This window comes from Vombatus ursinus, unplaced genomic scaffold (genome assembly GCF_900497805.2).
Source record: "Vombatus ursinus unplaced genomic scaffold, bare-nosed wombat genome assembly UNPS02014774.1, whole genome shotgun sequence".
NCBI lineage: Eukaryota > Metazoa > Chordata > Mammalia > Diprotodontia > Vombatidae > Vombatus > Vombatus ursinus.
This window is the reverse complement of record NW_020954552.1, coordinates 16,558,555-16,570,792: the sequence shown is the minus strand read 5'-3', so window position 1 is coordinate 16,570,792 and position 12,238 is coordinate 16,558,555. Positions and strand designations below refer to the sequence as shown.

At 33.8% G+C, this 12,238-nt stretch overlaps 1 protein-coding gene across 2 annotated transcripts in view; it reads right to left on the bottom strand.

Moving 5' to 3' along the window:
- Window positions 1–12,238, bottom strand: part of SSBP2 (single stranded DNA binding protein 2) — a 414,580-nt gene that overhangs the window by 122,928 nt on the left and 279,414 nt on the right. The window contains exon 5 of one of the 2 annotated variants that reach the window (XM_027864166.1): window positions 3,902–3,991. The exons of the other annotated variant lie outside the window; for it this stretch is intronic. Coding sequence (XP_027719967.1) covers window positions 3,902–3,991 — 90 coding nt within the window. The remainder of the gene's footprint in view (window positions 1–3,901; window positions 3,992–12,238) is intronic. 2 annotated transcript variants of the gene reach the window in all.

The window sequence follows — 12,238 nt, the reverse complement described above, 5'->3', positions numbered from 1 at the left end:
GTAGAATACTTCAGATTTGTCATTGGCCAGTCTTTTCCAGCCACTCTGCAAAGGCCAAAAGGAGAAAGCAAGAAGCCAGGCAAACACAAGCTTTTCCAGCCATGACTGAAAGGCTCCAGTGTGACTCAAAGTACTGAGTCTATTACACTCCCGCCACCCCAGTGGTGAGTTGAATGGAAAAGAACTTGGAACTTCTCTCTTACTTCTCAATGTAAAAAACACTACTCTAGACAAGTGATTCCCAAACTGTTTTTGTAATAACCTATAACATTTCCAATTAGCTCAATGTATTTTATTCTCAAAAATGATTTTTTTAAATATGGCAATTTGAAGAAGGTGATGCTGTCATAAAGGAGTAGGTTGTTACTCCAAAAAGTTGAGATTCACTGCTCTAGGTCTTTCATCAATGTCACAATTTATTTCACTTAAGAATATTTCTGGATTTGCTAGAAAGTTTGATTCTTTACATTTTTATATGGATGGTTTATATTCTATCAAACAAATCTCCCTTTGTACCTCCAATTCTTTTGTAGTTTTAAAATTTCAATTATTTGCTGATTTTATTTCAATGATATGCTCTTCAGAAGCAAACTCCTTTTTCAATAAAATTCTAATATCCTTCAGAATGAATAATGTTAATATTTGACCAAATGTAAAGTTATGACCCTAAAGAAAATATACTAAGATGAGCTGACTAAAAGCACATAGAATTTGCCATTTTTTTTTTAGTTTGACCATTTACATACATTCCTATTTTTCAAGTGAAGCCCTTGCCAAAAAAAAAATTGTTTTGTTGGTACAAATTCCCATTAATTAAGACTTCACAAATTCAGTATTTGGGATAATTCTATTAGGGAGTCAGTTGAAGTTTATACTTAAAACATGGAAAAGGGGGCTTATTATGCAAATAAAAATGAAAACATGATTAGGAGGGAAAGATTTATCTATTTAAGATAATTGTTTTTAAGCACATTATTAAAATTTATCCACATACAATATCATTCCATTTTAAGCAAAGATTAGAACTACTATGGTTGGCACTTTGATATGTTAACTAGGCAATCATTCTCCTGTACACATTAGACTCTAGTAGGCAACACTCCATTAGCTTCATTTCTGTTCCTGAGTATATCTCAAAATATGAGGTATTTCAGTGAAAATTTCTTTGCAAGTCTTTGAAAATATTCTGTAATTCTGATTTTCACTATTTCAAACAAGTATTTCCCCAAGACAGTGTGAATTAAGAGAAGTTGGCTGTAGCAAGAAAATATATTATCATTCAGCTACATATAAAAATAATTCATCTTGAATTCCATAAAAATAAAAGGAGAGGACTGAATTAAAATATCTCTAAGGCCCTGTCTATCATGATCCCATAACTACAACTTGAGTAAAAGTAAAAGTTGGCATTCTCTTGGTGGGGCCTATTCATTACCCTCTAAAAGGACTGTTAGAGATGGATATGTTAAGCTCAAATATGAATTTTCTAGATCGTGGGATTTCAAACCAATGTAATTTGCTGACTCTATAATAGCTTAGCATAGATAAATCCATGCTCTAAAGAACGAAGCAAATATTATGATCTATGTTTTTGCATACTTTTTTTCATTCTATTAGCTAAGTGAATTAAAAATTCAAATCTATTGCTTAATATTTTCTAATGACTGGCCATCTTATATTTATGCATTTGAAAATATACTTTCCTAATATTTATGTATTCTACAAGTATAGCTCTTGTATATTAATTTTTATTAACAACTGCCTTCTATTATCTGCCAGCACTCCATATGTTCACTGATGTCCTTCACCATGGGAAAGGTTCTTCTCCAGTTGCCCTTCATATGTATTACATGAAGTAATAGAATGACTGAGGCAGGTGCATAGCTCAAGTCCTTTGTTTTACTAGCAGGAATTATATGAATAGTCTTCTAGAAAGTTGACTCTTCCATTTACTTTCAGTAAATAGAATTTAAGCACAGTTTATGCTGCATCAATTGCTCTTACCAAGTCCTTAGAGCATGAGTGAGGAACCTTGGAAAAGGCCAAGGGAGAACATTTTGTTCCCTCTATCACAGAAAATACAGAAACTGAAATTATAGTTATGTATCTCTTCTTATAAAATGCAGAATGGAGAGGGGGGAGGAATACCATGTAAACTTCTCCTCAAGCCCCACCCCAGCAAGGGATATCTTTATTTCTTGCTCAATTTGATAAAGGCTTCTGGCATGCCTCCTACAGCAAACCATCCTGAGGAATCACTTCTTTTTAAAGAATTATGGCTTAAAATAGCTACTATATGGCAAAAAGGTTGAGAACATGGGGTAAAAATAAAAAGGAGTGAAAACATACAATGAACTATGAATTACAGAAGACAGGCAGTGAATAATGTAAGTTCCTCGCTACAGATAATATATTGTTCAGAATCATGGATATGCTGCTGTCTCTGGGATACCATAAACAGTACAAAACAAAACAAAACAAAAACAACAACAACAACAACAACAACAAAAAAAGCCATACTGAACTGATCAGTGGGAACAGTGGTATACATGTGGGTCTATTAATTCACTCGTGTGTTAGCAAATAGTATTTCTTACGATCACATATAATTTGGGTAAATGAATATAACTTCATAGATTTATTCACACGTCATCATTAGTTTCGAGTTCTAATTGTGGTTCTTTTATTCAATTGCTATATGTTGGGAGGCAGCACTGGAGTTGTGAACAGAAAGGAAAAGCTTTGAAGTAAAAAAGATCTAGGTTTAAGTGTGAGTGAATGTCACTTAAGCTCTACATGCACCCAGACAACCCTCTTAAAATTCCAAGGTGCAGAACCGAGGCTGTTTTGCATTGGGTAGAGGAAGTTTCCTCAAAGCGAGTTAATCACACCAAAGGAATCACTAGTCCAGACAAAACAGTAATAGAAACTTGCCTCTATTTCAGTAATTTCAAATTTATTAAGGCATTGATCTATTATTCTGCAATGATGTGAGTATGGATTATCTAATGATTATTAAAGATTTTGAAAATACAAAGCACTACAATAACAGCCAAACATTTTTATACTCATAATGTAACTCACTGTAAATAATATGTAACATACTTTATTAATTCTGCTAATGCAGTGCATAATAATAACCCATATTTGTTAAAATACAAGGATTCTCCAATTTTTTCCAAGATCACAAAATCAATTTTATTTGGAAAATAATCATATGCTAGATAGCATGTGTATATGGGGGCGGAGATAGGATTTGGGAGAGAAAGTGGGCAGAAGTTAGAAATGCATTCTGTGAAATTAAAAAAACCCTAAGGAGCCCCAATTACACAAATATTTTGCAATCATTGTGGTAATGAATGACACTGATAATTTAAAAATACAACATGCAATGTATATTTTAAAATGTTAACTTAACATACTTCTTTTAACATTCTAGTTGACAAGCCAGAGCCACTTGTCAAAGATGTGGCCTAAAGCTCCTTGTGGTATAGCTGGACAGATCATAACTTGGCCATACTTTATAAATACAGTGAAATTTGGGTTTTCTCTGCCTTGGGAAGAAGGGGAGAGTATGGCTAGATAAAATCCAATATTACTCCAAAATTTAGTTTTAGCAACCTCTCCCACCAAACCTTTACCAAACACTAAGACCGAAATTGTGGCCCTTCTTTCCCTTTCACTTAGGGGGCAAGACGGTCAAAAGACAAGCAAATTGTGAAGAAGACATGAAGAAAAGATAATTTATAAACTGGATCAGGATTTGTGATTAACCAAGAACTCGCATAGAACATGTACACCATAAGATTTAAAATACACTTATCTTCCTGCATAGCCTCAACAAAATCACATAAGAGTTTCTCCACCTTAACATTCCTGCAGTCACAGTTTGTTTGTGTACCTGAAAGAACCCTGGTGGTACAGGACCTACTGGCATGCCATCTCCTGGGGGAATGTTTCCTAGCACTGGGCTGGGAGCTGCTGCAGCGCTCTGAAAAGAATAAAGGGAAAAAAAGCCTCTGTCATTACAATGAAGGTACAAAACCAAAGATCAATGAAACTAGACTGTAAAAAGGGACATTTAGGGCCAGCAACTAATACTTCTACGTCCTCATTCCAAAGGTACTTTATAAGTCATTTAGTAATTTAGTCTGGGATTATATAGGTCAAATGATTGGAACAGGAAATTTCAAACTTTTTGATATTACAAAACAAATTTTCATACTTTTTAAAAAATCACAAAGCCTGGATCAGACAGGTACATACAAACACACATATATGAGAATATAGTAATAAACTATTTTGTCAATAGTCCATTTTAAAGAAAGGCTGAGGAATATTAACAAAAAGTTGTAGCAGCAATGAGTTAATTGTCAAGGTGGTGAGATTAAGAAAGAAAATTTTGGGAAGTATAATAAAATTCTTTTTTTGGTTTGTTTTAACTTCTCATTGCACTCACTTTGCATTTATTAACAAGTACCTTCTATGTACAAGTCTATTACTTAAGTTGGAAGCTGGATAACAGATGGTTGGCCTTAAAAGCCAGGAAGACTTGGGCTCGAGTTATAACTTTGATACACACTAGCTTTGTGACCTTGGCCAAATCATATATGCTGCTTTAGGCAACTCTCTAAGACCAGAAGTTGACTAATATTGGTAGAACTAGTTGCTCACCTAGGGATGCCCTATCCCAATAAAATCACAGGTCTAATCTCTATTTCCTACATATCAGATACTGTTAAGCAAGGATTTTAAAAAGCACTCCCTGCCATCAAGGAGTTCACACTCTATTTCAGAAAGGGGATATATGAAACATGTCCAAAGATGCACAATAAAAGGTAGGGTGTGAAAAAGGCGAATGAAAGATACAAAGTATGTCAGGAAAATCTGAGCAGAAAAAGAGAACTCTTCCAGTTTGGGAGATTGTTTTTTATGGGGTGGTGAATAAAAGGGAGAGCTTCATAAAGGACCTGGGACCTGACTTGAGCCCAGAAGAAAGAGAAGTACTCTTAAAGCTTGAGATGTAGGCTGCATACTTTACAGGCACAAGGGGACAGCTCACATAAATGTATGAAGGCAGGGGCAACATGGTGAGCTCAGGGAACAAAAAGGTGATTGGGTTTGGCTGGAACACAGAGTACATGAAAGACAGTGAAAGGAAATAAGGTTGGAAAGATGGGTTAACGCATGTTCTCAAAGGTCAGGCTGAGAAGTTTGTGTTTGATCCTATCAACGATCACAAGTCACAGAAAGCCTCTGACCAAGCTGTTGATGTGTTCCTATCTGTGTATTGTTTGGGTTGGAAGCTATGTGAAGCATAGATCGGTGACACCTTCGTAACAGAACATTTTACCTTCACCTTGGAGCCCCCAAAGTTCATTGAGAAATATGCTTTTTCAACCCTGAGGCACCATATAAAGGTGCATAATTATTATTACCAGAGTTGCATGAAGGTTGCTTCTACTTTCTCCAGATACCCTTGGTCTGTATTTTAAAATCAGAGTGCTTAGTGGGAGTGAATTTTAATTATTCTTTTGACAAGAATTTATGGAGTTACTTTTCATTAAGATAGGGAGTATAAATGAAGAAGCATGAGCATACTACAACAGATGTAGGGGGAAAACACCCTAAAATAAACACAGGAAAGCTTGAATTTACAATACTGTTAAATGGAACTTAAAATACATTTCTACCCCATTCCCTCCTCTTACTCCTACCTTTTCCCTTGTCCCTACACAAAATAAGGCATGTTACTAGTGTCTAGAACTTAAACAAGTGCAATGACCCTGAATATGAAAGAAATGAATCTTAGTCATCAAATCTCAGATCTTATAAAAGAATAAATTTGAAAATGAATCTTAATGCATTATCAATCCTTAAAACACATAGAGCAACAAGACCCCTGGAAAAAACTCACAAAAATACAAGGTATCATTTCAAAAAGTTATGAAAATTTGTCTTAAAATAGAACATAGTTTCCATTCCAACTTTAAACATGTATTTGACTGTTTCCTAGTAGTTTCAGAATTCTGGCAATTCGACTTTTTGTATATAATGTAAAGTGATGAGTATTGGTCAGAAAAAGAGATGGTAGAAATTCATTTCTATGTGCTATGTTAAGCTCTTCTCTGTACTAAAGTATTTGTTTTTAGTCTAGATATAGACTGTATTTAAATATTTCATTTGTCATAGTATGTGAATTTATAAATTAAATTCTTTGAGGACAGGGAGTGCCTCACTTTTTTTTTTCATCCTTAGCACTCTGTATAGCGCCTGGTACTTAACATGCACTTAATAAATGCCTGTTGGTTGTTTGACTGATTGTGGAGGGGAGAGTCTGGTAGCAAGGAGATCAGGAAGAAGGTTATTACAATAGCCCTAAGGAGAGATGAAGACACCTGAACTAGAGCAATCACCATGTAAACAGAGGGAAGGACACAGATAAAAGATTTCAGAGACAGAATCAACAGAACTTGGCAACTGGTAGCATGTGAGGGTGACAGGAGGGAGAGAGAAGAACCAATGATGACTGAAGTTTTTAACCAGAGTGACTAAGAGGATGGTGGCATCATCAACAGAAATAGGATAATTCAGAGGAAGAGAAAGTTTGGAGGAGTTATTGATGGGTTCACTTTGGGCTATACTGAATTTGAGCTGCCATCATGACATCTAAGTTATGGTAAAGACAAAATGTAATACATTTTCTGTTTATGAGGGTCATTATTTATATTGTTTTCTAGTGCACTCTTTGATTCTACTTGGGAACAATGCACTGCTAAGATTGAGTAGGATAATACAATTTGGAGAATAATGTAGACAAAAACTAGATTTAGGAAGACTATTTACTATTTAAAACACTTTAAAAAATCAGTAATTTCATAAAAACACCTTAAGTCCAATTCTACTTGCAAAATACAAAAGTATTCTGTAAAACAGATTGAAAGATCGCTAAAAAGACCAAAATCATGGATTTTATTTATTTATTTTTTTGGCCAGTAAGCAGTGTTCTAACTGTAGATTTCATCCCTAACTGGCACCAGTTGTCATGCAAGTACTGAAGTTCATTACAAAAGGGATTAGGAAATAAACCAAAGATGAATTAATGTTAATTTATTACTTCTGGAGGAAAAATACACCCAAAAACCTTAGAGTAATTACAGTAGGTATATGTAATCATCTTTATAATAATAGCATATTCATCCATACAGTAAATTTGATTCTGTATTATTATAATAATGCCATGACATTTAAGCATATGTGTATAATGTTGTACGTGTAAATTTCTTACTATATACTAATATGAATACTTAAAATTTTACATATGTTCCACAGAAGATGCAATCATCATTGAGTATAAAGGCCATTGAATTTTAATATTATCTTAAGGTAGCCCCAAATTTAAACAGTGCTATCTGAAATGTTATTTAGCTATGAGGGTACCTAGCCAAATTCACAACCTTGCCAAAAACTACCCCTAAACAGACCGAATTCTGATTTACATTTTTGTTGAAACCAAAAAGTACAAAAGGAGAAAATACTTATGAGAAACTAGAATAAAAAAGAAATCAGCTTCTTTTTAAATGGAAAAAATAAGTTTGTCTGTAAGGTAAACAGCTATTGTTTCATATTGTTATTGTATAACAAAGTATGTGTCCAATATAGTGCAGCAGAAATGGAAATCAGAGGACTAAGGTTCCAATACCAGTGATACTTACTAACTGGGTAGCCATGAGCAAGTTATTTAACCTTCCTGATTCTCAGTTTTTTCATCTGTAAAATAAGATCTGATCTTATGACTCAGTATTGTGAACAACAGCATAACTGTGGGAAAGTTAACTGATTGCTAGTACCTTCTCTCTGTGGAATATCTCCATTTTTCCATTATATGTCTTTGTCTTTACACAGTTTTTTTTCCATGCTGTCACCCTTTTAAGATTGTGGGAATGTATTTTGCTTTTCTTAGTTCCCCTGCACTTAGCATTTAGTATATAGTAGGAACTTAATAAAGGTTAGTTGACTATGACCTTTGGACCTCAATTTCTTCATATATTATTGATTGTGAGTTCCTTGAAGAAAAGGGCTGTCATTTTTGCATGTTCATCACTTAGCACGATGCCGAGCACACAATTTGTTGTTGTTGAGTCATTTCAGTCATATCTGACTCTTTGTGACCCCTTTTGTGGTTTTCTTGACAAAGATACTGGAGTGGTTTGCCATTTCCTTCTCTAACTCATTTTACAGATAAAAAAAGTGAGGCAAAGAGGGTTAGGAAACTGAGGCAAACAGGGTTAAGTGACTTACTCAGAGTCACATAGCTAGTAAGTGTCTGAGGTCATCATATTTGAACTCAGGAAGATGAGTCTTCCTAACTCCAGGGCCAGCACTCTGTGCACTATGGCATCACCTAGCTGCCTGCAAAATGAGAAGAATGACTGTGTTCTTTTTAACTCCAATGAGCTATGACTTGAAAAATTTGTAAGGTCCCTTCTAGCTCTAAAGTTCTATAATAACAAGATCCAATTGACCTTTTTGGGGTAAACTATGGGACAGTGCTAGATTTGTTTTTGTGAGGTATAACAATACAGGGGAAAAGGTCTGATGCAGTAATACTTATCTACCCAATGCCTGCCATGTGGAATTCACAGTTATTACTGAAGAGAGAAAACATGGTACAGAAGACAGAGCACTGGCCTTCCACACTGGGAATTCCCTACACCCATGAAAATACAGGTCAAGGAGTTGGTTAATGGAAGAACAGAAAGATAAGAGAAGGTATGTGATATAATTACCTAAATAAATTATGACAAAGAGCATTTAGTTGGCTATAGAAAGGATTTGATATTTCAGAGACAACTTTAAAATGGCATTCTTAGGTGTTTGGCCACTCCTTTTCAATTACAGTCATGCAATAGTAATATAAGAACATTTAGACAAGTGAAATTAACTAGTCTGATAGTCATTTTTAATCTTTTTGAGACCACACTAAATTATTTGATCAGCACAACCTGCTGATTCAAGATATTAAGATATTCTTTAAAAGTTTTTTTTACATCTTCTAATTGATATTAGTCTTTAATGATAGAAAATAATAATTTAAATAATTTTTGCCCTCTGAAAAATTAGGTATTTCACCACTTCTACTCAACTCTAAAGAATCAATATCCTCCTTTGCCACACTGCATTTTCTGATTCTAATGATTAAAGGTGTTGCACAATGCAGAGTTTTTAGTGATTCAAAGACCTCTGCCTGTGTCAATTTCCAATGAGCTTTTTTCATCATATTTTAAATACGGTTATGACCAAGTGTGTCATTTAATGCTTTAATTTCTGAGCACACCTTTAAAAATGTCTCCTGACATTTAGAATATGTTTAACAAATACTTGTTGAATAAATGAATGAATGATATATGAGTAAACATACTAAGCTGTGGAAGAAAAGCTATTTTAATATGATTTAAATTCTATATTTTGTGATTTCCCTCCTAAGAAAAAATCTTTGTTGACTTATTTCAGAAAATATATGAAACATCTATGTGCTAGATCATATCGGCACAGTTAAGGAAAAGGACTTGATCCCTGTCCTAATAAATTGTAGCTGAGGGACACAACACATAGATGATTGAGAGTGATAAAATGGAGAAGGTGAAGAGAAGAATGAAAGAGAAATCAGACCAGATACTTAACAAAAAGCTGAAAAGGAACAACCACCTTTAACTGAAAGATGGTTCAGGGAACACTTTATGGAAAAGCTGACAAGAAGCGAGCCTTGAAAGAAGAGGATTTCAATAACCACAGATGATAATGGAGTTCCTTACAAAGGATAGAGGATGGACTACCTGAATTAGCAGGGACACAACGCCACAGGAAAAGAATGGACCACTACTGCAAGTCATGTTTGGCTGGAATATAGAGAATGGGAAGATGAATAGTGTAAAATAAAGCTCAAAAGGTAGGTTAGAGGTAGACTATAGACTTTAGGGTGTTTATTTTGTTAATTGTATGGAGATAAGACATGGGAAGCAGGGTGATCAGTTGGGAGACTTAAAATAGTTCAGTGAAGAGATGATGTGGACCTAAACTGGAAGCTTTTCAGTTTTGAAAATGATAAGTGTAATTCTAAAAGTTGATAATTTATTGCATGAAGAAATTGACACAATTTAGAATATATTGTGCAAATGAAAAATAAGAGCTGTTCTGAAATTGTCCAAGAGAATCAAAGTTTAGTTTGGGGATGCTGGGATTTTAAGTAGAAAGGAGTACTAAATTTTTGTTTATCTATGATAAAAATGTTTTTTTTATAAAAAAAACCTATTTTTTCCTATTTTGTGCTTCTGTGGGGAAAAAAAAACTTTTTTAAGGTTTCTAAAGTTTTCCTGATCCCCCCCCCCCAAGTTTCCATCAGTCAAACCTTTCAGCTTATTTGTGAAAATTCACATATGCAGAACACTGAGCTACGTTCAGAGAAGATAGGAAGTTTACCAAATAAATAGAGTTAGTCCTCACAGGGCTCTAGCCCAGTCTAGTAGGGAATAAGACACATAATAATAACTGCAACACATAATAATACAAGGTGAGTAAACCAAGAGACACGTACAACAAAGTGCTATGTGAGGTTCATGAGTCTTGCCAGACAATGCTAATGTCTACACTGTCATTAAGTGCTTAATTCATGATATGCTACTTTTAGGCTTTGATAACTATTTAAACCATAGAAAGGACAACAAATAATTTTGTGACATTGAGAACTATCAGTAAATATTTATTTTATTTGAGTTGTACCACAGGGAGTTTTCTAGTGCAATATGTCTGTGACTCTTGATTTAGAGTTATATTCCCATTATACAGCTCTATTTCTATAGTTTTAATTTTGCTTGAGTACATTTCTACTAACCAAACCTGGATATAGAGGGTACAGATGCAATCATATTAATTAATTTATCATAAGTATCTGTTTGGTCTTTAGTATTGGATTAATTTAATTGGCAAAACTTTGCTTTGAAAGTGCTTATATGTTACTTTCTACGTATTCTTAAATCATTAAACAGGTTTACATTTTGTTTTTCCAAATCATAAGCTTCACAAAGATGGTGATTTAGTCTAAAAGTTTTTCTTTCTCAGATTGCTTAATATTTTGCTTTATTCAAGAATATATAAAAATCTGGATTTTCAGAATAGCTAAACCGTGGAGAATTATTTGCTTTGCCAAAAGGAATACAAAATTATTTAAAATTACACCAGAGTATGGGTCCATATATCAAACCTATGGAAAGCATTAAGAATATTGGCTAGATTGACAAAAAAAATCAGGGTTTTGCAGTGTTAGCACTGGTAAAGATCTAATAATATAGTTATGAACCTTGGTTTAATTATATCTGGCCTTTTAGGCAACTACTTATATAACATGACTTTGGAAATTTTAAAAGATCAAAAGAAAGGGACATTATTAGTCCATTATTTCTGCCATCAGGCATTTTTCTCTTAAAAAAAGAAAAAGAAAAAAAGAAACAGGCTACTCCTTGCCCACTGTGGGCAAGGAAGCTGTGGTTGTGAAAATGAGGTAAAGATGGAACTTGATGAAGATCTGTATCTCCAAATCGGAAAAATGAATTCAAACTAAAAAAAGATGATTTCTTATAATGTTTACTGAATTTTTAAATCTAGAGGATTCTAACTTTTATAAAGTAAAAGTGACCATTAATGGAGTTAACTATTCGCATAATTCTCCATCTCTGAATGTGTCTGGCTCTTGGTATACAGTCTTTTCTGCATACATCTCTGAGTCCACTCTCCTGTTAATATGTATGCATAGAACTTTCTCTTCGACTTTGTCTTTTCTTGTCTATATCTTTATCTGTATGTTACCAACTTTCTTTCATTACCCTACCACCTTTGTCATATCTCTTCCTTGACATGCCAAATCATAGAACTGGAGTTGTTTTTATATTTCTTGAATAATTTTGGGTTCCTGATTAATTTAAAGAGCACATAAATATATAGTTTTCTGTATAATCTATTCAAAAAATCCAAGTGACCTAAATTTTAAAATTATTTAAGTTTAACTTACTTAAACAATTTCACAAATATTTACTAGGTGCTTATATACACAATGTACTGTGCAATATATGCACTAGAGAGATACAAAGGCAAAACAGGAAAAATTCTATGCCCTATAATTATCCCCTACTGGTATAGGAAAATTCAGCATATATATATATATATATATATATATATATATATA